Source organism: Scyliorhinus canicula, chromosome 3 (genome assembly GCF_902713615.1).
Source record: "Scyliorhinus canicula chromosome 3, sScyCan1.1, whole genome shotgun sequence".
Classification (NCBI taxonomy): Eukaryota; Metazoa; Chordata; class Chondrichthyes; order Carcharhiniformes; family Scyliorhinidae; genus Scyliorhinus; species Scyliorhinus canicula.
Window position 1 is genome coordinate 1791617 of NC_052148.1, and position 27945 is coordinate 1819561.

Consider the following 27945-nt stretch of genomic DNA (forward strand, 5'->3'; position numbering starts at 1 on the left):
TTGTATTTTATACACGTGTTATCCTTTATTCTGCTCGCTATGAAAGACATCTGGGTGAAACTTTGAGTGAACAGACTGGTCAGAGTATCTGAATCGGGTATGCCGTGGAAATAGTAATAGTCAGAGATTTCAAGCTTCATATCAGGAATTCAATTTAACACGATAATCGTGGAGAGACTGCAGTAGGCTAAATAGCCATTCCACTGTACTCTGAAATTAGACAGTTGAAAACCATAATATTTATAGTGTGGAATAAACAGCTCTAAAGAAAACAGCACCTGGCTGGCCATGTTTATTTTAAACAAACCTTGGGAACATACGTAAGATGGGAACATACGTAACACCTATCGTACACATTTTGTTGTCCTTCCGGAGAACAACGTGTTATCATAATACGTTGGGGCCTCACGGTAGCATGGTGGTTAGCATCAATGCTTCACAGCTCCAGGGTCCCAGGTTCGATTCCCGGCTGGGTCACTGTCTGTGTGGAGTCTGCACGTCCTCCCCGTGTGTGCGTGGGTTTCCTCCGGGTGCTCCGGTTTCCTCCCACAGTCCAAAGATGTGCGGGTTAGGTGGATTGGCCATGCTAAATTGCCCGTAGTGTAAGGTTAATGGGGGGATTGTTGGGTTACGGGTATACGGGTTACGTGGGTTTAAGTAGGGTGATCATTGCTCGGCACAACATCGAGGGCCGAAGGGCCTGTTCTGTGCTGTACTGTTCTATAATTCTATAATAAGGCCGTGAACAAAATATTAAGCAGTATTTTGTTTACATTATCTGACCTTCGAAGTTTTGTTCAAAAGCAGTGTTAAAGTATAGTCAAACAATCCCATTATGCTTTAAAGTGCCTTTTTCTTTAATAGCAACTAAATATTAATGTATGCTCTAAGCGGCCAACTAATCCATACACTAAATTCCCTTCTACAGGCTGATACAACATTAGATGTATGAATTCAAACCATGTGGGGCCTGGACAGACTAGATTGGGGAAATAAATTCCCGCTGGTGGAAGAAGTGAGATTTTAAGGTTGGCAAAATAAGCTTTGGCAACACGAGGAAAAGTAATTGACCTGGCCTTTGCCTCCCTGGTAGCCTGGAGATGGATCCTTTTAACATGGAGGGACTCGAAACCCCCGAGTGTAGAGACTTGGGTCAATGACATGGCTGGGTTTCTCAGCCTGGAGAAAATAAAGTTTGCCTGAAGAGGATCAATGCTAGGGTTCTCCGGGAGGTGACAGTCGTTCTTCAACTTTCTTGGAGAAATTTAAAATGTCGGCAGTGGCAGTTTTCCGAGGGGGGGGGGGGATAAGTGTTGTTTTCTGTTATTGCATGTGGTCTGTGAAGATTGAGCCGTTTGGGGAAATGTCTATTTTTTCACCATGTTAATGTTTACTGTTCTTTTTCTGTTTTTGTTCTAAAATTTTACAAAGACTTCAATAAAAATATTTTTTTAAAAAGAAATTGACAAAGCAAGTGATTTGGATCTGGAATGCACGACCCAAGAGTGTGGTGGGCAGGTTCAATCAACAAACGCAGAAGAGAATTGGATTGCTTTTTGAAAAGGGTTGGGGACATGGCGCTAGTTAAATATCTCCGATGGGAACCTGACTGGCCTTCATCTGTGCTTTAATAATCCTGTAATGAGCTTTATGAGGTTATTCATAAAGGCCCCGCCTTCTCAACGCTGCCCCAACCTGAGGTATAGTAATCCTCAGGTTAAATCACCCCCAGTCAGCTCTTCCCCTGAAAGGGGAAAGAAGCCGATGGTCAACTGGGACTATGGCCACTTTACCTCATGAGCTTTAATACGGTCGTGCTACCTCACAGCGCCAGAGATTCGGGTTAAATTCCCGCCTTGGGTCACTTTCCCGTGACGGGGAGTTTTGCAGCTTCTCCCCACGTTAGTGTTGGTTTCCTCCAGGTGCTCCGGTTTCCACCCACAGTTCAAAGATGTGCAGATCAGATGCGGTTACGAGGATGGGGTGGGGGAGTAGGCCTTGGCAGGGTGCCCTTTCAGAGGGTTGGTGCAGACTCAATGGGCCGAATGGTCTCCTTCTGCACTGTAGGGATTCTTTGATCCTCGGGCCAACCCCTTCCAAGTTGTAAAATCATATGCTTGTACATTATACAAATGATACTCCATTTCAAACTGAAAATGTAACCCTGGTTTTCAGTGCTGCTTTCGTTCCTTTTGTAACACTCAGAAACATTGATATATGCAAGTAGTTAGGGATGGAATAGATAAGTGTGTTATTGTAAACACACTTTAAGAAAGGAAGGAACATTAATACAAAACCAAATAATAGTCCCTTTTGTCACAAGTAGGCTTATATTAACACTGCAGTTTCTCTCCGTGTGGAATGGAAGGATACGGACTCTGTAAGTGCAGATGGTTTTAGTTTAGGCAGGTACCATGGTCGGCACAGGCTTGGAGGGCTGAAGGGCCTTTCCTGTGCTGTATTGTTCTTTGTTCTTTGCAATGAAATTACTGTGAAAAGCCCCTAGTTGCCACAATCCGGCGCCTGTTCGGGTACACTGAGGGAGAATTCATAATGTCCAATTCACCTAACAGCACGTCTTTCGGGACTTGTGGGAGGAAACCGGAGCACCCGGAGGAAACCCACGCAGACACGGGGAGAACAGACAGACAGTGACCCAAGCCAGTAATTGAACCCCGGACCCTGGCGCTGTGAAGCAACAGTGCTAAGCACTATGGTACCATGCCGCCCGGTATATACATATGTACAAATATATGTACATGGTTAGTACAGTCACACCAGTCTAGTTTACAAGGACAACCAGTTGACATCCACATTGTCAGTAGCCTTTCTGCATCCACAGGATCAAAGTTTCACCAGCTACATCAATACTGTGACGTGCCTTGACTGGCTGGTAAATACGGTCAGTGTTAAGCCAATGAAAATAATTTTGGAACAAACATCTAAAATGGATTCTGGCTTTTTGAATCGTAAGAAATGAAGTCACAGAATGAGATTGAAAGCTTAATATTTGAGTTCTAAAGGTATTCACAAGTTTGGTCAGTTTTAAAGGAGTGTGGTAGGCCACATCAATGTTAATAGGAGCCAAGGTGTTCCAAGAGTTATTTGTACTAGTAGCATTAAGGTAGAGCAAACATGAGCTACAAGGAAGCAGTGCGGACAGCTTACAGAGGAGGCAAATCATAATAATAATCTTTTGTGGTAGTAACCACTGCTGTATATATTAGGGTATGTATGGTAAGCCCCTGTACTACAGGTACGGGGTAGTCCCTGCCTGCTGGCTCCGCCCAGTAGGCAGAGTATAAATATGTGTGCTCCCCGTACAGCAACCATTTCGCCAGCTGCTGTAGGAGGCCACACACCTTAGTGTAATAAAGCCTCAGTTGTATTCAACTCTCGTCTTTGTTCAATTGACCGTGCATCAATTTATTACACTAAGGTTTTCAGAAGATGGACCCCCGCATCGAGCCGGATCGCCTGCAGCTGGATCCGTAATCAAGCAACGCCAAAAAGGACTTTGAACACTGGCTAGCTTGTTTCAAAGCTTACATCAGGTCTGCACCAGGTCCGGAAGCTCAGAAGATCCAGATCCTCTACACGCGGCTGAGCTCCAGCGTTTTTCCGCTTATCCAGGACGCGCCGACCTACAATGAAGCCATGGCGCTACTGAAAGAGAATTACGCTCAGCGGACTAACACGCTTTACGCCAAGTACGTCCTCTCAACTCGTAGTCAACTCCCTGGTGAGTCAATAGAAGATTTCTGGCGTGCCCTAATTCCCCTGGTCAGAGACTGTGACTGTCCGGCCGTCACGCTGGTCAGAGACTGTGACTGTCCGGCTGTCAGGCTAGTCAGAGACTGTGACTGTCCGGCCGTCACGCTGGTCAGAGACTGTGACTGTCCGGCCATCACGCTGGTCAGAGACTGTGACTGTCCGGCCGTCACGCTGGTCAGAGACTGTGACTGTCCGTCCGTCACGCTGGTCAGAGACTGTGACTGTCCGGCCGTCACGCTGGTCAGAGACTGTGACTGTCCGGCCGTCACGCTGGTCAGAGACTGTGACTGTCCGGCCGTCACGCTGGTCAGAGACTGTGACTGTCCGGCTGGTCAGAGACTATGACTGTCCGGCCGTCACGCTGGTCAGAGACTGTGACTGTCCGGCCGTCACGCTGGTCAGAGACTGTGACTGTCCGGCCGTCACGCTGGTCAGAGACTGTGACTGTCCGGCTGTCAGGCTGGTCAGAGACTGTGACTGTCCGGCCGTCAGGCTGGTCAGAGACTGTGACTGTCCGGCTGGTCAGAGACTGTGACTGTCCGGCCGTCACGCTGGTCAGAGACTGTGACTGTCCGGCCGTCACGCTGGTCAGAGACTGTGACTGTCCGGCCGTCACGCTGGTCAGAGACTGTGACTGTCCGGCCGTCACGCTGGTCAGAGACTGTGACTGTCCCGGCCGTCACGCTGGTCAGAGACTGTGACTGTCCGGCCGTCACGCTGGTCAGAGACTGTGACTGTCCGGCCGTCAGGCTGGTCAGAGACTGTGACTGTCCGGCCGTCACGCTGGTCAGAGACTGTGACTGTCCGGCCGTCACGCTGGTCAGAGACTGTGACTGTCCGGCCGTCACGCTGGTCAGAGACTGTGACTGTCCGGCCGTCACGCTGGTCAGAGACTGTGACTGTCCGGCCGTCACGCTGGTCAGAGACTGTGACTGTCCGGCCGTCAGGCTGGTCAGAGACTGTGACTGTCCGGCCGTCACGCTGGTCAGACTGGACTGTCGACTGTCCGGCTGGTCAGAGACTGTGACTGTCCGGCCGTCACGCTGGTCAGAGACTGTGACTGTCCGGCTGGTCAGAGGACTGTGACTGTCCGGCCGTCACGGCTGGTCAGAGACTGTGACTGTCCGGCCGTCAGGCTGGTCAGAGACTGTGACTGTCCGGCCGTCACGCTGGTCAGAGACTGTGACTGTCCGGCCGTCACGCTGGTCAGAGACTGTGACTGTCCGGCCGTCACGCTGGTCAGAGACTGTGACTGTCCGGCCGTCACGCTGGTCAGAGACTGTGACTGTCCGGCCGTCACGCTGGTCAGAGACTGTGACTGTCCGGCCGTCACGCTGGTCAGAGACTGTGACTGTCCGGCCGTCACGCTGGTCAGAGACTGTGACTGTCCGGCCGTCACGCTGGTCAGAGACTGTGACTGTCCGGCCAGTCACGCTGGTCAGAGACTGTGACTGTCCGGCCGTCACGCTGGTCAGAGACTGTGACTGTCCGGCCGTCACGCTGGTCAGAGACTGTGACTGTCCGGCCGTCACGCTGGTCAGAGACTGTGACTGTCCGGTCTGGTCAGAGACTGTGACTGTCCGGCCGTCACGCTGGTCAGAGACTGTGACTGTCCGGCCGTCACGCTGGTCAGAGACTGTGACTGTCCGGCCATCACGCTGGTCAGAGGACTGTGACTGTCGGCTGGTCAGAGACTGTGACTGTCCGGCCGTCACGCTGGTCAGAGACTGTGACTGTCCGGCCGTCACGCTGGTCAGAGACTGTGACTGTCCGGCCGTCACGCTGGTCAGAGACTGTGACTGTCCGGCCGTCACGCTGGTCAGAGACTGTGACTGTCCGGCCGTCACGCTGGTCAGAGACTGTGACTGTCCGGCCGTCACGCTGGTCAGAGACTGTGACTGTCCGGCCGTCACGCTGGTCAGAGACTGTGACTGTCCGGCCGCCAGGCTGGTCAGAGACTGTGACTGTCCGGCCGTCACGCTGGTCAGAGACTGTGACTGTCCGGCCATCACGCTGGTCAGAGACTGTGACTGTCCGGCCGTCACGCTGGTCAGAGACTGTGACTGTCCGGCCGTCACGCTGGTCAGAGACTGTGACTGTCCGGCTGGTCAGAGACTGTGACTGTCCGGCTGGTCAGAGACTGTGACTGTCCGGCCGCATCACGCTGGTCAGAGAATGTGACTGTCGGCCTGTCACGCTGGTCAGAGACTGTGACTGTCCGGCCGTCAACGCTGTGTCAGGGACTGTGACTGTCCGGCCGTCACGCTGGTCAGAGGACTGTGACTGGTCCGGCCGTCACGCTGGTCAGAGACTGTGACTGTCCGGCCATCACGCTGGTCAGAGACTGTGACTGTCGGCCGTCACGCTGTCAGAGACTGGTGACTGTCCGGCTGGTCACGGCTGGTGACGGGACTGTGCCTGTCCGGCCGTCCGCTGGTCAGAGACTGTGACTGTCCCGGCCGTCACGCTGGTCAGAGACTGTTGACTGTCCGGCTGGTCAGAGACTGTGACTGTCCGGCCGTTTCACGCTGGTCAGAGACTGTGACTGTCCGGCCAGTCACGCTGGTCAGAGACTGTGACTGTCCGGCCGGTCACGCTGGTCAGAGACTGTGACTGTCCTGGCTGGTCATGAGGACTGTGACTGTCCGGCCGTCACGCTGGTCAGAGACTGTGCCTGTCCGGCCGTCACGCTGGTCAGAGACTGTGACTGTCCGGCCGTCACGCTGGTCAGAGACTGTGACTGTCCGGCCGTCACGCTGGTCAGAGACTGTGACTGTCCGGCCGTCACGCTGGTCAGAGACTGTGACTGTCCGGCCGTCACGCTGGTCAGAGACTGTGACTGTCCGGCCGTCACGCTGGTCAGAGACTGTGACTGTCCGGCCGTCACGCTGGTCAGAGACTGTGACTGTCCGGCCGTCACGCTGGTCAGAGACTGTGACTGTCCGGCTGGTCAGAGACTGTGACTGTCAGGCCGTCACGCTGGTCAGAGACTGTGACTGTCCGGCCGTCACGCTGGTCAGAGACTGTGACTGTCCGGCCGTCACGCTGGTCAGAGACTGTGACTGTCGGCCGTCACGCTGGTCAGAGACTGTGACTGTCCGGCCGTCACGCTGGTCAGAGACTGTGACTGTCCGGCCGTCACGCTGGTCAGAGACTGTGACTGTCCGGCCGTCACGCTGGTCAGAGACTGTGACTGTCCGGCCGTCACGCTGGTCAGAGACTGTGACTGTCCGGCCGTCACGCTGGTCAGAGACTGTGACTGTCCGGCCGTCACGCTGGTCAGAGACTGTGACTGTCCGGCCGTCACGCTGGTCAGAGACTGTGACTGTCCGGCCGTCACGCTGGTCAGAGACTGTGACTGTCCGGCCGTCACGCTGGTCAGAGACTGTGACTGTCCGGCTGGTCAGAGACTGTGACTGTCAGGCCGTCACGCTGGTCAGAGACTGTGACTGTCCGGCCGTCACGCTGGTCAGAGACTGTGACTGTCCGGCCGTCACGCTGGTCAGAGACTGTGACTGTCCGGCCGTCACGCTGGTCAGAGACTGTGACTGTCCGGCCGTCACGCTGGTCAGAGACTGTGACTGTCCGGCTGTCATGCTGGTCAGAGACTGTGACTGTCCGGCCGTCAGGCTGGTCAGAGACTGTGACTGTCCGGCCGTCACGCTGGTCAGAGACTGTGACTGTCCGGCCGTCAGGCTGGTCAGAGACTGTGACTGTCCGGCCGTCACGCTGGTCAGAGACTGTGACTGTCCGGCCGTCACGCTGGTCAGAGACTGTGACTGTCCGGCCGTCAGGCTGGTCAGAGACTGTGACTGTCCGGCTGGTCAGAGACTGTGACTGTCCGGCCGCCAGGCTGGTCAGAGACTGTGACTGTCCGGCCGTCACGCTGGTCAGAGACTGTGACTGTCCGGCTGGTCAGAGACTGTGACTGTCCGGCCATCACGCTGGTCAGAGACTGTGACTGTCCGGCTGTCACGCTGGTCAGAGACTGTGACTGTCCGGCCGTCACGCTGGTCAGAGACTGTGACTGTCCGGCCGTCACGCTGGTCAGAGACTGTGACTGTCCGGCCATCACGCTGGTCAGAGACTGTGACTGTCCGGCCGTCACGCTGGTCAGAGACTGTGACTGTCCGGCCGTCACGCTGGTCAGAGACTGTGACTGTCCGGCCGTCACGCTGGTCAGAGACTGTGACTGTCCGGCTGGTCAGAGACTGTGACTGTCCGTCCGTCACGCTGGTCAGAGACTGTGACTGTCCGGCCGTCACGCTGGTCAGAGACTGTGACTGTCCGGCCGTCACGCTGGTCAGAGACTGTGACTGTCCGGCTGGTCAGAGACTGTGACTGTCCGGCCGTCACGCTGGTCAGAGACTGTGACTGTCCGGCCGTCACGCTGGTCAGAGACTGTGACTGTCCGGCCATCACGCTGGTCAGAGACTGTGACTGTCCGGCTGGTCAGAGACTGTGACTGTCCGGCCGTCACGCTGGTCAGAGACTGTGACTGTCCGGCCGTCACGCTGGTCAGAGACTGTGACTGTCCGGCCGTCACGCTGGTCAGAGACTGTGACTGTCCGGCCGTCACGCTGGTCAGAGACTGTGACTGTCCGGCCGTCACGCTGGTCAGAGACTGTGACTGTCCGGCCGTCACGCTGGTCAGAGACTGTGACTGTCCGGCCGTCACGCTGGTCAGAGACTGTGACTGTCCGGCCGTCACGCTGGTCAGAGACTGTGACTGTCCGGCCGTCACGCTGGTCAGAGACTGTGACTGTCCGGCTGGTCAGAGACTGTGACTGTCAGGCCGTCACGCTGGTCAGAGACTGTGACTGTCCGGCCGTCACGCTGGTCAGAGACTGTGACTGTCCGGCCGTCACGCTGGTCAGAGACTGTGACTGTCCGGCCGTCACGCTGGTCAGAGACTGTGACTGTCCGGCCGTCACGCTGGTCAGAGACTGTGACTGTCCGGCTGTCATGCTGGTCAGAGACTGTGACTGTCCGGCCGTCAGGCTGGTCAGAGACTGTGACTGTCCGGCCGTCACGCTGGTCAGAGACTGTGACTGTCCGGCCGTCACGCTGGTCAGAGACTGTGACTGTCCGGCCGTCAGGCTGGTCAGAGACTGTGACTGTCTGGCTGGTCAGAGACTGTGACTGTCCGGCCGTCAGGCTGGTCAGAGACTGTGACTGTCCGGCTGGTCAGAGACTGTGACTGTCCGGCCGTCACGCTGGTCAGAGACTGTGACTGTCCGGCTGGTCAGAGACTGTGACTGTCAGGCCGTTACGCTGGTCAGAGACTGTGACTGTCCGGCCGTCACGCTGGTCAGAGACTGTGACTGTCCGGCCGTCACGCTGGTCAGAGACTGTGACTGTCCGGCCGTCAGGCTGGTCAGAGACTGTGACTGTCCGGCCGTCATGCTGGTCAGAGACTGTGACTGTCCGGCCGTCACGCTGGTCAGAGACTGTGACTGTCCGGCTGTCACGCTGGTCAGAGACTGTGACTGTCCGGCTGGTCAGAGACTGTGACTGTCCGGCCGCCAGGCTGGTCAGAGACTGTGACTGTCCGGCCGTCAGGCTGGTCAGAGACTGTGACTGTCCGTGTGGTCAGAGACTGTGACTGTCCGGCCGTCACGCTGGTCAGAGACTGTGACTGTCTGGCTGGTCAGAGACTGTGATTGTCCGGCCGTCAGGCTGGTCAGAGACTGTGACTGTCCGGCTGGTCAGAAATTGTGACTGTCCGGCCGTCAGGCTGGTCAGAGACTGTGACTGTCCGGCTGGTCAGAGACTGTGACTGTCCGGCCGTCAGGCTGGTCAGAGACTGTGACTGACCGGCCGTCACGCTGGTCAGAGACTGTGACTGTCCGGCCATCACGCTGGTCAGAGACTGTGACTGTCCGGCCGTCACGCTGGTCAGAGACTGTGACTGTCCGGCCGTCACGCTGGTCAGAGACTGTGACTGTCCGGCCGTCACGCTGGTCAGAGACTGTGACTGTCCGGCCGTCACGCTGGTCAGAGACTGTGACTGTCCGGCCGTCACGCTGGTCAGAGACTGTGACTGTCCGGCCGTCACGCTGGTCAGAGACTGTGACTGTCCGGCCGTCACGCTGGTCAGAGACTGTGACTGTCCGGCCATCACGCTGGTCAGAGACTGTGACTGTCCGGCCGTCACGCTGGTCAGAGACTGTGACTGTCCGGCCGTCACGCTGGTCAGAGACTGTGACTGTCCGGCCGTCACGCTGGTCAGAGACTGTGACTGTCCGGCCGTCACGCTGGTCAGAGACTGTGACTGTCCGGCTGGTCAGAGACTGTGACTGTCCGGCCGTCACGCTGGTCAGAGACTGTGACTGTCCGGCCGTCACGCTGGTCAGAGACTGTGACTGTCCGGCCATCACGCTGGTCAGAGACTGTGACTGTCCGGCTGGTCAGAGACTGTGACTGTCCGGCTGTCACGCTGGTCAGAGACTGTGACTGTCCGGCCGTCACGCTGGTCAGAGACTGTGACTGTCCGGCCGTCACGCTGGTCAGAGACTGTGACTGTCCGGCCGTCACGCTGGTCAGTGACTGTGACTGTCCGGCCGTCACGCTGGTCAGAGACTGTGACTGTCCGGCCGTCACGCTGGTCAGAGACTGTGACTGTCCGGCCGTCACGCTGGTCAGAGACTGTGACTGTCCGGCCGTCACGCTGGTCAGAGACTGTGACTGTCCGGCCGCCAGGCTGGTCAGAGACTGTGACTGTCCGGCCGTCAGGCTGGTCAGAGACTGTGACTGTCCGGCCGTCACGCTGGTCAGAGACTGTGACTGTCCGGCCATCACGCTGGTCAGAGACTGTGACTGTCCGGCCGTCACGCTGGTCAGAGACTGTGACTGTCCGGCTGGTCAGAGACTGTGACTGTCCGGCTGGTCAGAGACTGTGACTGTCCGGCCATCACGCTGGTCAGAGACTGTGACTGTCCGGCCGTCACGCTGGTCAGAGACTGTGACTGTCCGGCTGGTCAGAGACTGTGACTGTCCGGCCGTCACGCTGGTCAGAGACTGTGACTGTCCGGCTGGTCAGAGACTGTGACTGTCCGGCCGTCACGCTGGTCAGAGACTGTGACTGTCCGGCCGTCACGCTGGTCAGAGACTGTGACTGTCCGGCCATCACGCTGGTCAGAGACTGTGACTGTCCGGCCGTCACGCTGGTCAGAGACTGTGACTGTCCGGCTGGTCAGAGACTGTGACTGTCCGGCCGTCACGCTGGTCAGAGACTGTGACTGTCCGGCCGTCACGCTGGTCAGAGACTGTGACTGTCCGGCCGTCACGCTGGTCAGAGACTGTGACTGTCCGGCCGTCACGCTGGTCAGAGACTGTGACTGTCCGGCCATCACGCTGGTCAGAGACTGTGACTGTCCGGCTGGTCAGAGACTGTGACTGTCCGGCCGTCACGCTGGTCAGAGACTGTGACTGTCCGGCCGTCACGCTGGTCAGAGACTGTGACTGTCCGGCCGTCACGCTGGTCAGAGACTGTGACTGTCCGGCCGTCACGCTGGTCAGAGACTGTGACTGTCCGGCCGCCAGGCTGGTCAGAGACTGTGACTGTCCGGCCGTCCGGCTGGTCAGAGACTGTGACTGTCCGTGTGGTCAGAGACTGTTACTGTCCGGCCGTCACGCTGGTCAGAGACTGTGACTGTCCGGCCGTCAGACTGGTCAGAGACTGTGACTGTCCGGCCGTCACGCTGGTCAGAGACTGTGACTGTCCGGCCATCACGCTGGTCAGAGACTGTGACTGTCCGGCCGTCAGGCTGGTCAGAGACTGTGACTGTCCGGCTGGTCAGAGACTGTGACTGTCCGGCCGTCACGCTGGTCAGAGACTGTGACTGTCCGGCTGGTCAGAGACTGTGACTGTCCGTCCGTCACGCTGGTCAGAGACTGTGACTGTCCGGCCGTCACGCTGGTCAGAGACTGTGACTGTCCGGCCGTCACGCTGGTCAGAGACTGTGACTGTCCGGCTGGTCAGAGACTGTGACTGTCCGGCTGGTCAGAGACTGTGACTGTCCGGCCGTCACGCTGGTCAGAGACTGTGACTGTCCGGCCGTCACGCTGGTCAGAGACTGTGACTGTCCGGCCGTCACGCTGGTCAGAGACTGTGACTGTCCGGCCGTCACGCTGGTCAGAGACTGTGACTGTCCGGCCGTCAGGCTGGTCAGAGACTGTGACTGTCCGGCCGTCACGCTGGTCAGAGACTGTGACTGTCCGGCCATCACGCTGGTCAGAGACTGTGACTGTCCGGCCGTCACGCTGGTCAGAGACTGTGACTGTCCGGCCGTCACGCTGGTCAGAGACTGTGACTGTCCGGCCGTCACGCTGGTCAGAGACTGTGACTGTCCGGCTGGTCAGAGACTGTGACTGTCCGGCCGTCACGCTGGTCAGAGACTGTGACTGTCCGGCTGGTCAGAGACTGTGACTGTCCGTCCGTCACGCTGGTCAGAGACTGTGACTGTCCGGCCGTCACGCTGGTCAGAGACTGTGACTGTCCGGCCGTCACGCTGGTCAGAGACTGTGACTGTCCGGCCGTCACGCTGGTCAGAGACTGTGACTGTCCGGCCATCACGCTGGTCAGAGACTGTGACTGTCCGGCTGGTCAGAGACTGTGACTGTCCGGCCGTCAGGCTGGTCAGAGACTGTGACTGTCCGGCTGGTCAGAGACTGTGACTGTCCGGCCGTCACGCTGGTCAGAGACTGTGACTGTCCGGCTGGTCAGAGACTGTGACTGTCCGGCCGTCACGCTGGTCAGAGACTGTGACTGTCCGGCCGTCACGCTGGTCAGAGACTGTGACTGTCCGGCTGGTCAGAGACTGTGACTGTCCGGCCGCCAGGCTGGTCAGAGACTGTGACTGTCCGGCCGTCAGGCTGGTCAGAGACTGTGACTGTCCGGCTGGTCAGAGACTGTGACTGTCCGGCCATCACGCTGGTCAGAGACTGTGACTGTCCGGCTGTCACGCTGGTCAGAGACTGTGACTGTCCGGCCGTCACGCTGGTCAGAGACTGTGACTGTCCGGCCGTCACGCTGGTCAGAGACTGTGACTGTCCGGCCATCACGCTGGTCAGAGACTGTGACTGTCCGGCCGTCACGCTGGTCAGAGACTGTGACTGTCCGGCCGTCACGCTGGTCAGAGACTGTGACTGTCCGGCCGTCACGCTGGTCAGAGACTGTGACTGTCCGGCTGGTCAGAGACTGTGACTGTCCGTCCGTCACGCTGGTCAGAGACTGTGACTGTCCGGCCGTCACGCTGGTCAGAGACTGTGACTGTCCGGCCGTCACGCTGGTCAGAGACTGTGACTGTCCGGCTGGTCAGAGACTGTGACTGTCCGGCCGTCACGCTGGTCAGTGACTGTGACTGTCCGGCCGTCACGCTGGTCAGAGACTGTGACTGTCCGGCCGTCACGCTGGTCAGAGACTGTGACTGTCCGGCCATCACGCTGGTCAGAGACTGTGACTGTCCGGCTGGTCAGAGACTGTGACTGTCCGGCCGTCACGCTGGTCAGAGACTGTGACTGTCCGGCCGTCACGCTGGTCAGAGACTGTGACTGTCCGGCCGTCACGCTGGTCAGAGACTGTGACTGTCCGGCCGTCACGCTGGTCAGAGACTGTGACTGTCCGGCCGACACGCTGGTCAGAGACTGTGACTGTCCGGCCGTCACGCTGGTCAGAGACTGTGACTGTCCGGCCGTCACGCTGGTCAGAGACTGTGACTGTCCGGCCGTCACGCTGGTCAGAGACTGTGACTGTCCGGCCGTCACGCTGGTCAGAGACTGTGACTGTCCGGCTGGTCAGAGACTGTGACTGTCAGGCCGTCACGCTGGTCAGAGACTGTGACTGTCCGGCCGTCACGCTGGTCAGAGACTGTGACTGTCCGGCCGTCACGCTGGTCAGAGACTGTGACTGTCCGGCCGTCACGCTGGTCAGAGACTGTGACTGTCCGGCCGTCACGCTGGTCAGAGACTGTGACTGTCCGGCTGTCATGCTGGTCAGAGACTGTGACTGTCCGGCCGTCAGGCTGGTCAGAGACTGTGACTGTCCGGCTGGTCAGAGACTGTGACTGTCCGGCCGTCAGGCTGGTCAGAGACTGTGACTGTCCGGCTGGTCAGAGACTGTGACTGTCCGGCCGTCACGCTGGTCAGAGACTGTGACTGTCCGGCTGGTCAGAGACTGTGACTGTCCGGCCGTCACGCTGGTCAGAGACTGTGACTGTCCGGCCGTCACGCTGGTCAGAGACTGTGACTGTCCGGCCGTCACGCTGGTCAGAGACTGTGACTGTCCGGCCATCACGGCCACGGAACACTCGAATTTACTCAAGCGGGACACTTTCGTTACGGGGATTGCGTTAATCACATCTGCCAGCGACTTTTAGAGGGGGCCACGCTCGACCTCGCGGCAACCAAAAAGCTGGCGCTATCGATGACGGTCACCTCGTGCAATATCCAGGCCTACACCCCCGGTCGCGCGGCCTACCCCTCCTATGCATCGTGGACCCCGTAGGTGGCCGCCCCATTGGGGACCCCACTCAGCCAACCCTACGCCTGTGCCACGCGCCAAACAGCCAACACCGGGAGCATCAGATATTACTTCTGTGGGCAGCCAAAACACCCCTGCCAACGCTAACCGGCCCGGAGCGCCCTTTGAAAGGCCTGTGGCAAAAAGGGGCACTTCGCTGTGGTGTGCCAGGCTTACTCAGTTGCTGCTATCGCTCCGACCCCCCCACGTACGGACAGTGGGCGCCGACATCTTCCCCCCGTGGACCACGCACGGCCAGTGGGCACGGCCAGTGGGCGCCGCCATCTTCCCCTCTCCAGGCCACATGAGGCCCATGGGCGCCGGCATCTTGTTCAACCCCCGCCACGTGCGGCCCGTGGGCGCCGCCATCTTGTCCCCCTCAGGATCGTCAGGCACCGCCATCTTGTCACCCCTACAGCACGTGGGCGCCACCATCATTCCAGGACCCATGCCCCCCGGGCACCCCATTGTCTAACACCAGCAACGACCAGCCTAGGTCGTTCGCCTAGGTCACAATCGACCAGTCTCGGCCGCACAATCTAGCAACCGCGTCCACAAGCATGAAGATCGATGGGCACGAGATCTCCTGTCTGCTGGACTCCGGGATAACCGAGAGCTTCATACATCCCAATACGGTGAGGTGCTGCGGTACACCCCGCCAATCAGAGAATCTCCCTGGTCTCCGGATCCCATTCCGTGGCGATCCGGGGGTACTGCATCGCCACGCTCACTATCCAGGGCGTAGAGTTCAGTGGCTTCCGGCTCCACGTCCTCCCCAACCTCTGCGCTGCCCTGCTACTCGGCCTGGACTTCCAGTGTAACCTCCAGAGCCTAACATTGAAATTCGGCATGCCCCTACCACCCTTTACTGTGAGCGGCTTTGCGACCCTAAAGGTCGACCCACCTTCCCACCAAACCTAGCCCCAGATTGCAAACCCGTCGCCACCAGCAGAGGGTTCAGCGCCCAGGACAGGATCTTCATCAGGTCCGAGGTCCAGCGGTTGCTTCGGGAAGGCATCATCGAGGCCAGCAACTGTCCCTGGTGGTAGTGGTGAAAACTGGGGAGAAACACTGAACGGTCGTGGACTACAGTCAGACCATCAATCGGTACACGCAGCTCGACGTGTACCCCCTCCCACGCATATCTGATATGGTCAATCAGATTGCGCAGTACCGGGTCTTCTCACCTGTAGACCTAAAATCCGCCTACCACCAGCTCCCCATCCGTAAGGCGGACCGTCCCTACACTGCCTTTGAGGCAGATGGCCACCTCTACCATTTTCTTAGGGTTCCGTTCGGCGTCACCAATGGGGTCTCGGTCTTCCAAAGGGAGATGGACTGAATGGTCGATCGGTACAGGCTGCGTGCCACTTTCCTGTACCTAGACAATGTCACCATCTGCAGCCACGATCAACAGGACCATGATGCCAACCTTGCCAAATTTCTCCACACCGCCACTCTCCTAAACCTCACTTCTAACAAGGAGAAGTGCGTATTCAGCACGACCCGCTTAGCCATCCTCGGCTATGTGGTCCAGAACGGAATTCTGGGGCCCGACCGCATGCGCCCCGTCATGGAACTCCCCCTTCCCCACTGCCCCAAGGCCCTCAAACAATGCCTGGGGTTCTTTTCTTACTAGGCCCAGTGGGTTCCAAATTATGCGGACAAGGCCCGCCCACTCATCCAGACCCCCTTTTCCACCTGAAGGCCGAGGCTCAACAGGCCTTCAACCGTATTAGGGCTGACATCCCCAAGGCCGCGATGCACGCGGTCGATGAGACGTTACCCTTTCAAGTGGAGAGCGATGCATCAGACGGCGCTCTAGCCGCCACCCTCAACCAGGCAGGTAGGCCGTGGCATTCTTTTCACGAACCCTTCATGCCTCCGAAATTCTGCACTCCTCCGTCGAAAAAGAGGCCCAGGCCATCGTTGAAGCGGTGCGGCAATGGAGGTATTACCTGGCCGGCAGGAGATTCACTCTCCTCACTGACCAACGGTCGGTTGCCTTCATGTTTAACAACACACAGCAGGGCAAGATCAAAAATGATAAAATCTTGAGGTGGAGGATCGAGCTCTCCACCTACAACTACGAGATTTTGTATCGTCCCGGTAAGTTGAACGAGTCTCCCCCATGCCCTATCCCGAGGTACATGTGCCAACGCACAGGTGGACCGACTCCGCACCCTGCACAACAACCTCTGTCACCCGGGAGTCACTAGGTTGTACCACTTTATTAAGGCCCGCAATCTGCCCTACTCCGTCGAGGAAATGAGGGGCATCACCAGAGACTGCCAGGTGTGTGCGGAGCGCAAACCGCACTTCTACCAGCCAGACCGTGCGCGCCTGGTGAAGGCCTCCCGCCCCTTTGAACGCCTCAGCGTGGACTTCAAAGGGCCCCTTCCCTCCACCGACCGTAACACATATATCCTCAGTGTGGTCGATGAGTACTTCAGATTCCCCTTCGCCATCCCATGCCCCGACATGACGTCTGCCACCCTCATCAAAGCCCTCAACACCATCTTCGCTCTGTTCGGATTCCCCGCCTACATCCACAGTGACAGGGGATCCTCGTTCATGAGCGATGAGCTGCGTCAGTTCCTGCTCAGCAGGGGTATCGCCTCCAGCAGGATGACCAGCTATAGCCCCCGCGGAAACGGACACGTGGAGAGGGCGAACGAGATGGTCTGGAGGGCCGTCCAGCTGGCCCTACGGTCCAGAAATCCCCCGGCCTCCCGCTGGCAGGAGGTCCTCCCCGATGCCCTCCACTCCATTTGGTCGCTCCTATGCACTGCGGCTAACGACACGCCCCATGAACATCTCTTTGCCTTCCCCAGGAAGTCCACCTCCGGGGTGTCGCTGCCGACTTGGCTCGCAGCTCCAGGACCTGTACTCCTCCGTAATCATGTACAACTCCACAAGGCGGACCCATTGGTGGAAAGGGTGCAGTTACTCCATGCCAACCTTCACTATGCCTACGTAGTGTACCCCGACGGCTGCCAATATACTGTGTCTCTCAGGGACCTGGCAACAGCAGGTTACACACACACATACACACCCCCAGCCTAGCGCCACCCACCCCTCCCCTGGCGCACCCAGCAGCAACCCCCCCAGGACCATCCGTTCCCCCCCCCCGCGCCCAGCCCGAGGATGAAGACGATCTCGGCACGCTCCCGGAGACACCAAGGACCCGACTGACGCCAGAATTGCCGCCACCACTGCGTCGCTTCCAACGTCAGATCAAGGCTCCGGACCGGCTAAACCTGTAATTGGTTCTGGACTCTGTATATTAGACTTGTGCTGTATATAGTTCTCCACCACCCCCGCCGGACTCAATTTTAACAGGGGGTGAATGTGGTAGTGACCACTGCCATATATATTAGCGGTTGTATGGTAAGGCCCAGCACTACAGATATGGGGTAGTCCCTGCCTGCTGGCTCCGCCCAGTAGGCGGAGTATAAATATGTGTGCTCCCCGTACAGCAGCCATTTCGCCAGCTGCTGTCGGAGGCCACACATCTTAGTGTAATAAAGCCTCGATTGCATCCAACTCTCGTCTTTGTGCAATTGATCATGCATCACCTTTATTAGTGTCACAAGTAGGCTAACATTAACACTGAAATGAAGTTACTGTGAAAATCCCCTAGTCGCCACATCCCGGTGCCTGTTCGGGTACACTGAGGGAGAATTCAGAATGTCCAATTCACCTAACAGCACGTCTTTCGGGACTTGTGGGAGGAAACCGGAGCACCCGGAGGAAACCCACGGAGACACGGGGAGAACATGCAGACTCTACACAGACAGTGACCCAAGCGGGAATCGAACCTCGTGCTGTGAAGCAACAGTGCTAACCACTGTGCTACCTTGCATGCACCATGTCATCCAAACTTCAGCAAATGAATCAACCCGAGGAGGAGGATTGCAGTATTTATTCGACTGGATGAGGAAACCAATGGGGTGCATTAATTTTCCAAAGATCATTGGCGGGAGTCTCTGCTACCTGATGGAGCGGGCCGAACCAACGCCGAGGAGCAGCGTGAACCACTCCGGCATCGGGCCGCCCAGAGGGTGCGGAATCCTCCGCAAAGGAATCCGCCACGGAATCCTCCGCACCTTCAGGGACTAGGCCGATGCGGGCGGGGATGGCATCACGCCAGCCGGCGCGGAACAGCTTGGCGCAGTGCCAACTGGCACCGAAGGGCCTCCGCAAGCCGGCGCCAGTTGGCGCATGCGCGGGAGCACCAGCATGTGCTGCCGCCATCCCAGCGCATGTGCAGGAGAGTTCTTCTCCGCACCGGCCATGGTAAAGGTTGACAGCAGCATGTGCGGAGGGAAAGAGTGCCCCCATGGCACAGGCCCGCCCGTGGATGGGGGCACCCCCTGGGGCCAGATCCCCACGCGCCCCCCTGAGGACTCCGCAGGCCGCCCGCAGAGCCATAGAACATTACAGCGCAGTACAGGCCCTTCGGCCCACGATGTTGCGCCGTCCTGTGAAACCCCTCTAAAGTCCCTCTACACTATTCCCTTATCGTCCATATGCCTATCCAATGACCATTTGAATGCGTTTAGTGTTGGCGAGTCCACTACTGTTGCAGGCAGGGCATTCCACGCCCTTACTACTCTCTGAGTAAAGAACCTACCTCTGACATCTGTCCTATATCTATCTCCCCTCAATTTAAAGCTATGTCCCCTCGTGCTGGACATCACCATCCGAGGAAAAAGGCTCTCAATGTCCACCCTATCTAATCCTCTGATCATCCTGTATGCCTCAATTAAGTCACCTCTTAACCTTCTTCTCTCTAACGAAAACAGCCTCAAGTCCCTCAGCCTTTCCTCATAAGATCTTCCCTCCATACCAGGCAACATGCTGGTAAATCTCCTCTGCACCCGTTCCAATGCTTCCACATCCTTCCTATAATGTGGCGACCAGAACTGCATGCAATACTCCAAATGCGGCCGCACCAGAGTTTTGTACAACTGCAACATGACCTCATGGCTCCGAAATTCAATCCCTCAAGACCATACGTCTTCTTAACAACCCTCTCAACCTGGGTGGCAACTTTCAGGGATCTATGGATATGGACACCGAGATCTCGCTGCTCGTCCACACTACCAAGAATCTTACCATTAGCCCAGTACTTTGCCTTCCTGTTATTCCTTCCAAAATGAATCACCTCACACTTTTCTGCATTAAACTCCATTTGCCACCTGTCAGTCCAGCTCTGCAGTTTATCTATGTCCCTCTGTAACTTGTAACATCCTTCTGCACTGTCCACAACTCCACCGACTTTAGTGTCGTCTGCAAATTTACTCTCCCATCCTTCTGCTCCCTCCTCTAGGTCATTTATAAAAGTGACCAACAGCAACGGCCCCAAACCAGATCCTCGTGGCACACCACTAGTAACTGGACACCAGTCAGAGCATTTCCCATCAACCACCACTCTTTGTCTTCTATCAGCTAGCCAATTTCTGATCCAAACTGCTAAATCACCCTGAATCCCATGCCTCTGTATTTTCTGCAATAGCCTACCGTGGGGAACCTTATCAAACGCTTTACTGAAATCCATATACACCATCAACTGCTTTACCCTCATCCACCTGTTTGGTCACCTTCTCGAAGAACTCAATGAAATTTGTGAGGCACGACCTACCCTTCACAAAACCATGTTGACTATCTCTAATCAAATTATTCCTTTCCAGATGATTATACATCCTATCTCTTATAAACCTTTCCAAGACTTTTCCCACAACAGAAGTAAAGCTCACTGGTCTATAGTTACCGGGGTTGTCTCTACTCCCCTTCTTGAACAAGGGGACAACATTTGCTATCCTCCAGTCTTCTGGCACTATTCCTGTAGACAAAGATGACTTAAAGATCAAAGCCAAAGGCTCAGCAATCTCCTCCCTAGCTTCCCAGAGAATCCTAGGATAAATCCCATCCGGCCCAGGGTGCAATGTTAATGAGGTCAGTCCATAAGAGGGTCATATAGGAGTCTGGTGATAGTGGGGAAGAAACTGTTTTTGAGTCTGTTCGTGCGTGTTCTCAGACTTCTGTATCTCCTGCCCGATGGAAGAAGTTGGAAGAGTGAGTAAGCCGGGTGGGAGGGATCCTTGATTATCCAGCCTGCTTTCCCCCGGCAGCGGGAGGTGTAGATGGAGTCAATGGATGGGAGGCAGGTTTGTGTGATGGACTGGGCGGTATTCACGACTCTCTGAAGTTCCTTGCGGTCCTGGGCCGAGCAGTTGCCATACCAGGCTGTGATGCAGCCAGATAGGATGCTTTCTATGGTGCATCTGTAAAAGTTGGTCAGGGTTAAAGTGGACATGCCGAATTTCCTTAGTTTCCTGAGGAAGTATAGGCGCTGTTGTGCTTTCTCGGTGATAGCGTCGACGTGGGTGAACCAGGGCAGATTTTTGGAGATGTGCGCCCCTAGGAATTTGAAACTGCGAACCATCTCCACCTCGGCCCCGTTGATGCTGACAGGGGTGTGTACAGTACTTTGCTTCCTGAAGTCAATGACCAGCTCTTTAGTTTTGCTGGCATTGAGGGAGAGATTATTGTCACCACTCCACTAGGTGAATCCCACCCCATGTGTTAAAATCCCACAATAGCAGCCTGAGAATCTAAATTAAGAATAAATAACAGAGTTGGTAAAATGATTCTTGTGAAACAGCAAGCAGTTTCCAATTGCCTTTTAGGAAAGAAACGAGTGTCTTTACCCAGTTGTGTGAAAGTTCTACATGGGACTTTCACAGTACAAACTGCAATGGTTCATGAAGAGACTCTCCACCATCTCTTCAGGTCAACTAGAAGTGGACAATAAATGTGGTATATCCACATCAAAGAATTTAAAAATAATTTAGTTCTTCATGAGCTGAGAACATAACAAAACAACAGAAAGACAGAAATGTGGGGACCAGCCAGGAGTCATTCTTTCGTCTTTCATAGGAACAGTTGTTAGTTTCAAAGTTTGATCGCAACCTTTAATCTTTTAACCTCTTCTCGTTCAATAGGTAAGGAAACCGAGTAAAGAGAGGAAATAAATGTTTGCCAGCTATATTCAAATGTTACAAACAAATATAAAATAAAGTATTAAATAGCTTAAATGTGTGATCTCTCACCAACTCGCTGTTATGCTCTGTCACCAGAGTTCTATTTGCATCATAATATGTAACCTGAAATCCTTCTGAGACAAGGGCCCTGTAAATGAAACAGACATGGATTATAAAAACAAACTTTTAAATCATCTAGAGCATTCTAACTGTTTACCTCCGTTGATGTATCTTTGTCTACAGTAGAGGCAGCTAAGAATGTGGCTTCTTCAAGTCCCACAATGTTGACTTACGAACATGAAAAATAGAAACAAGAGTAGCCATTTGGCCATTTGAGCTGACTGCCATTTACTAAGATCAGTGGGCGGAATTCTCCGCTCCCGGGAAAAATCGGGAGGGCCGTCGTGAACTCGGCCGAGTTTCACAACGGCCTCAGAGGCTGCTCCTCGCCCCCTATTCTCCCCCCCCGGTGGGGCTAGGAGCGGCGCTCCGTAAATCTCGGCCGCGGGGGCGTCGCGCCAAGAATGACGCGGCCGGCGCGCCTATTGACGTCAGCCGCGCAAGATGAGGTTGGCCGGCTCCAACCCGCGCATGCGCGGCTGACGTCATGATGCTGACGGCACGAATCCACGCATGCGCGGTGGCCGTCTTTCTCCTCAGCCGCCCCGCAAGACGTGGCGGCTTGATCTTGCCGGGCGGCGGAGGGGAAATAGTACGTTCGATTGAGACGCCAGCCCGACGATTGGTGGGCACCGATCGCGGGCCTGTCCCCTTCCGAGCACAGTCATGGTGCTCTTTCCTTTCTAGGCCACCTACAAGCCCCAAACGGGCTTCTCACTCCCGTTTCACGACGGCAGCGACCAGGTGTCTTTGCCGCCGTCGTGAAACGGCCGCGAACGGCAGGCCGCTCGGCCCATCCGAGTCCGAGAATCGGCGTTCACCGTGAAAAACGGCGGGCGGCGTTTCTTCCGAGTTGGGGGGGGGGGATCGCGGGGACGTGAGGAGGGCGTGAAGTTTGTCGGAGGGAGACTTCCGGTGGTGGTGATGACGTAGGAAGCCGCACATTTGGGAGCTCCCGTTTTAAACGGACTTTTCGGTTCTTTTTAGAGCTCAAAACGGAAATTTTTCGACGTCCCCCGGTGGGAGAAGGTGTGCTGATCGACTTTCCCCGCAGTCCATGACTCGAACTCGGAGTGGAAAGGCGGAAAAAACGGCAGCAACTCCCCAGAAAAAACAGGGGAAGGAATTCAAGATGACGGCCGGCAGAGCTCCAGAGGAGTGGAAACAGTGGGCCCAGGAGCAACAAGCTGCTCTCCTGCGCTGTTTTGCAGATTTCAAGGCTGAGGTACTGAGCTCTCTGCAGGAAATGAACAGAAGGCTCTCGGAGATTCAGACAACCCAGGGTGCTGCCATCAAGGAGTTGCAGACGCAGGCCACTGAACGAGAGGAGGAGGCCGGGATCCTCGTGAGTAAGGTGGAGGGGCACGAGGCACTCCACAAGAAGTGGCAGGAACGCTTCGAGGAGCTTGATCACCGCATGAGGCGGAAAAACCTGCGGATCTTGTGCCTTGCGGAGGGGCTGGAGGGGTCGGACCTGACAGCCTATGTGGCTATAATGCTGAACTCGCTAGTGGGGGCCGGATCTTTCCATCTGCCCTTGGAGCTGGAGGGAGCACACAGAGTACTGGCCAGGAGGCCTAAGAAGAATGAATCCCCGCGTGCGGTGCTGGTGAGGTTCCACCGGTTCAGTGATCGGGAGTGTGTGCTGCGCTGGGCCGAGAAGGTGAAGAGCAGCAATTGGGAGAATGGGGTAGTACGGATCTACCAGGATTGGAGTGCGGAGGTGGCTAAGCGGCGGTCCGATTTAATCGGACAAAAGAGGTGCTTTACAAGAAAAAGATAAAGTTCGGAATGTTGCAGCCCGCGCGCCTGTGGGTAACTTATTATTATTTCGATTCCCCAGAGGAAGCGTGGGCCTTCGTGCGGACGGAGAAACTGGACTTGAACTAGGGGTTGGGGGTTGCGGGGTCGGTTGTAATACTTTATTGCTGGATTCTGCTGTTGCTGTGTTCTCTTTTTTTGTACTTTTGCAATTTTGATATGGTTATTTATGGGGGTGTTGTTCTATGTTTTTTTTGCGGTGGGGCACTGTTTTGCATCTTGCGGGGAGGGTTGGGGGGGTTTGTTGTATTCTATGTCGGGTTGGGGGTATGGAGTGGGGCTGGTATTTGGGAGCTGCATCAGACGGGTGTGGTGGGGCAGTGTGAAAGCGCGGGCTTTCCTCTGGTTTCCCGCGCTGCGGGGCTGGGGGGGGTGGAGACGATGACGGGGGAGGCGGGGCCTTAACTGGTTCTTCCCCGCGCTGGAGCGGTGCCTGGAGGAGGGATAGATTAGGGGATGATGCCACTTTGGGAGGGGTCGGGTTATTGGCGGGAGTTTCCGGGGTCAGCAGAAGTTAGCTGACCCACGGAAGTACAATGGAGGACGGTTCGCGGCTAGGAGGGTTCCTAGCCTGGGGGGTAAGGGAGGGGGGAAAGGGGAATACCGGGTTGCTGCTGGTAGGGTCAGGAAGGAGCTGGTGGGGGCTGGGGGGACAGAGGTGAGGTGTTGTCGCTGTGGGGACTGGGTCGGGCAGGGGGTGCTGGCCTGGGACGGGCAGTCGACAGGCTATGGCTAATCGACGGGGGCGGGACGCCCTCTGATCTGGTTGGTCACCTGGAATGCGAGAGGATTGAATGGGCCGGTGAAGCGGTCGAGGGTACTTGCTCATCTGAAGGGGCTAAAGGCAGATGTGGCAATGCTTCAGGAGACCCACCTGATAGGGGCAGCACGGTAGCATGGTGGTTAGCGTAAATGCTTCACAGCTCCAGGGTCCCAGGTTCGATTCCCAGCTGGGTCACTGTCTGTGCGGAGTCTGCACATCCTCCCCGTGACTGCGTGGGTTTTCTCCGGGTGCTCCAGTTTCCTCCCACAGTCCAAAGATGTGCGGGTTAGGTGGATTGGCCATGCTAAATTGCCCGTAGTGTCCTAAAAAGTAAGGTTGAGGTTAAGGGGGGGCTGTTGGGTTACGGGTATAGGGTGGATACGTGGGTTTGAGTAGGGTGATCATTGCTCGGCACAACATCGAGGGCCGAAGGGCCTGTTCTGTGCTGTATTGTTCTATGTTCTATGTTCTAAGGTGGTGGACCAGGTCCGTCTGAGGAAGGGGTGGGTGGGGCAGGTTTTCCACTTGGGGTTGGATGTGAAGAACCGGGGAGTGGCGATTCTGATGGGGAAACATGTGTCGTTTGAGGCATCGGAGGTGGTGGCGGATAAGGGGGGTAGGTATGTTATGGTTAGGGGCAGGCTACAAGGAGAGAAGGTGGTACTGGCTAGTGTGTATGCCCCAAATTGGGACGATGCGGGCTTTATGAGGCGTATGTTGGGACGGGTCCCGGATCTGGAGGCGGGAGGTCTGATCATGGGGGGGGGGGGGGGGGGGGGACTTCAATACGGTGTTGGATCCTTCACTGGATCGGTCCAGCTCTAGGACGGGTAGGAGGCTGGCGGTGACCAAGGTACTGAGAGGGTTTATGGACCAGATGTGTGGGGTGGATCCATGGAGGTTTATGAGGCTGAGGGCACGCGAGTACTCTTTTTTCTCCCACGTACATAGGGTCTACTCTCGGATAGACTTCTTCGTGGTGAGTAGGGGACTGATTCCGAGAGTGGAGGAGGCCGAGTATTCGGCCATTGCAATCTCCGACCACGCTCCGCATTGGATAGAGTTGGAGATGGGGGAGGTGCGGGACCAGCGCCCGTTGTGGCGGTTGGATGTGAGGTTGTTGGCGGTGGAGGAGGTGTGTAGGAGGGTCCGGGCAAGTATTGAGGGGTACCTCGAGGTGAATGATACGGGGGAGGTTCAGGTGGGGGTGGTCTGGGAAGCCCTGAAGGCAGTGATTCGTGGGGAGCTGATATCCATCTGGGCACACAGGGAGAGGAGCGAGAGGAGTGAGAGGGATAGACTGGTGGGAAAGATGCTGGAGGTAGATAGGAGGTACGCGGAGGCACCAGAGGAGGGATTGTTGGGGGAGAGGCGCAGCCAACAGGCTAAATTTGATTTTCTGACCACTAGAAAGGCGGAGGCACAGTGGAGGAAGGCCTAAGGAGCAGTGTACGAACATGGTGAAAAGGCGAGTAGGATGCTGGCTCATCAGCTCCGCAAGCAGGATGCGGCTACGGAAATTGCTGGAGTGAGAGACAAGAGTGGGAATGTGGTGCGGAAGGGGGTAGAGGTGAATGAGGTCTTCAAGGACTTTTACGGGGAACTGTACCGGTCGGAGCCAACGGGGGAGAGGAGGGGAATGGAGAGGTTCCTCGACGGGCTTTCTTTCCCGAAGGTGCAGGAAGAGCAGGTGGAGGGGTTGGGTGCGCCGATTGAGCTGGAGGAGCTAGTTAAGGGGATCGGGCAGATGCAGTCAGGGAAGGCACCGGGGCCGGATGGGTTCCCGGTGGAATTTTATAAAAAGTTTGTGGACCTAGTGGGCCCCTTGCTGGTGCAGACACTTAATGAAGCGTGGGAAGGGGGGACTTTGCCCCCGACGATGTCGCGGGCGCTGATCTCGTTAATTTTAAAGAGGGACAAGGACCCCCAGCAGCGTGGTTCATACAGGCCCATATCTCTCCTCAACGTAGATGCCAAGGTGTTGGCAAAAATCCTGGCCACCAGGATAGAGGACTGTGTGCCAGGGGTTGTACACGAGGACCAGACAGGTTTTGTGAAGGGAAGGCAGCTGAACACGAATGTGCGGAGATTGTTGAATGTCATTATGATGCCGGCGATTGAGGGGGAGGCAGAGATAGTGGTGGCGCTGGATGCGGAGAAGGCCTTCGATAGAGTGGAGTGGGGTACTTATGGGAGGTGTTGCGGAGGTTTGGATTTGGTGAAGGGCTCATTAGATGGGTGAGGTTGCTATATGAGGCCCCGATGGCATGTGTGGCCACGAATGGGTGGAGGTCGGAGTACTTCCGGCTTTACCGAGGGACCAGGCAGGGTTGCCCCCTGTCCCCCTTGTTGTTTGCACTGGCAATCGAGCCGCTGGCGATGGTGTTGAGGGATTCAGAGAGGTGGAGAGTCTTGGTGCGAGGTGGAGAGGAACATAGGATCTCGTTGTATGCCGATGACCTGTTACTGTATGTGGCGGACCCGGTGGGAGGGATGGCGGGGGTGATGGAGCTGCTAGCTGAGTTTGGGACATTTTCAGGTTATAAACTAAATTTAGGCAAGAGTGAGGTGTTTGTGGTGCACCCTGGAGACCAGGAAGAAGGAATTGGTAGGCTCCCGCTTAGGCGGGCAGGGGAGTGTTTTAGGTACCTGGAGGTGCAGGTGGCCAGGGACTGGGGGATTCTTCACAAGCATAACTTCACCAGACTTGTAGATCAGATGGAGGAGGAGTTCAGGAGGTGGGACATGCTGCCATTGTCGTTGGCGGGGAGGGTACAGTCTGTCAAAATGACGGTGCTTCCGAGGTTCTTGTTCCTCTTTCAGTGCCTGCCCATCTTTATCCCCAGGGCCTTCTTTAGGAGAGTGACTAGCAGTATTTTGAGCTTTGTGTGGGCACATGGGACTCCGAGAGTGAAGAGGGTTTTCCTGGAGCGAGGGAGGGATAGAGGCGGGCTGGCGCTGCCCAACCTTCTGGTGTACTATTGGGCACCCAATGTGTCAATGGTGCGTAAATGGGTGATGGAGGGGGGAGGGGCGGCGTGGAAAAGAATGGAGATGGCGTCATGTAGAGGTACGAGCCTGGGTGCCATGGTAACGGCGCCGTTGCCGCTCTCACCTAAGAGGTTTACCACGAGCCCGGTGGTGGCGGCGATCCTAAGAATCTGGGGACAGTGGAGACGGCATCGGGGGGAAACAGGGGGCTCGATGGAGGCTCCACTGGGTGGCAACCATCGGTTCATCCCAGGGAACAGGGATGGGGGATTTAGGGGGTGGAAAAGGGTGGGCATCAGCAAATTGAGGGACCTGTTTATTGGCGGGAGGTTTGCAGACCTGGGGGAACTGGAAGATAAATTTGGGCTTCCCCAAGGGAACATGTTCAGATACTTGCAGGTAAAGGCGTTTGCTAGGCGACAGGTAGAGGGATTCCCTTTGCTGCCCTTGCGGGGGACGATGGACAGAGTGCTTTCGGGGGTGTGGGTCGGAGAGGGGAAGGTGTCTGACATCTATAAGCTAATGCAGGAGGTGGAGGAGTCGTCAGTGGAGGAGCTGAAGGCTAAATGGGAGGGGGAACTTGGGGAGCAGATAGAGGACGGGACTTGGGCGGAGGCCTTGGAGAGAGCCAACTCTTCCTCCTCATGTGCGAGGCTTAGTCTCATCCAATTTAAGGTGCTGCACCGGGCCCACATGTCCGGGACTAGGATGAGTAGGTTCTTTGGTGGTGAGGACAGGTGCACCAGATGTTCGGGGAGTCCAGCGAACCACGCCCATATGTTCTGGGCATGCCCAGCACTGGAAGAATTCTGGAAGGGGGTGGCGGGGACGGTGCCGAGGCTGGTTGGATCCAGGGTCAAACCAGGGTGGGGACTCGCGATTTTTGGAGTTGCGGTAGAGCCGGT

At 56.6% G+C, this 27945-nt stretch overlaps 1 protein-coding gene across 2 annotated transcripts in view; it reads right to left on the reverse strand.

The window, feature by feature from the left end:
- Positions 1–27945, reverse strand: part of LOC119963785 (disintegrin and metalloproteinase domain-containing protein 12-like) — a 247970-nt gene that overhangs the window by 183134 nt on the left and 36891 nt on the right. For both annotated transcript variants that reach the window (XM_038793069.1, XM_038793070.1), the window contains exon 4: positions 21415–21493. In XM_038793069.1, the coding sequence (XP_038648997.1) occupies positions 21415–21493 (79 nt within the window). The remainder of the gene's footprint in view (positions 1–21414; positions 21494–27945) is intronic.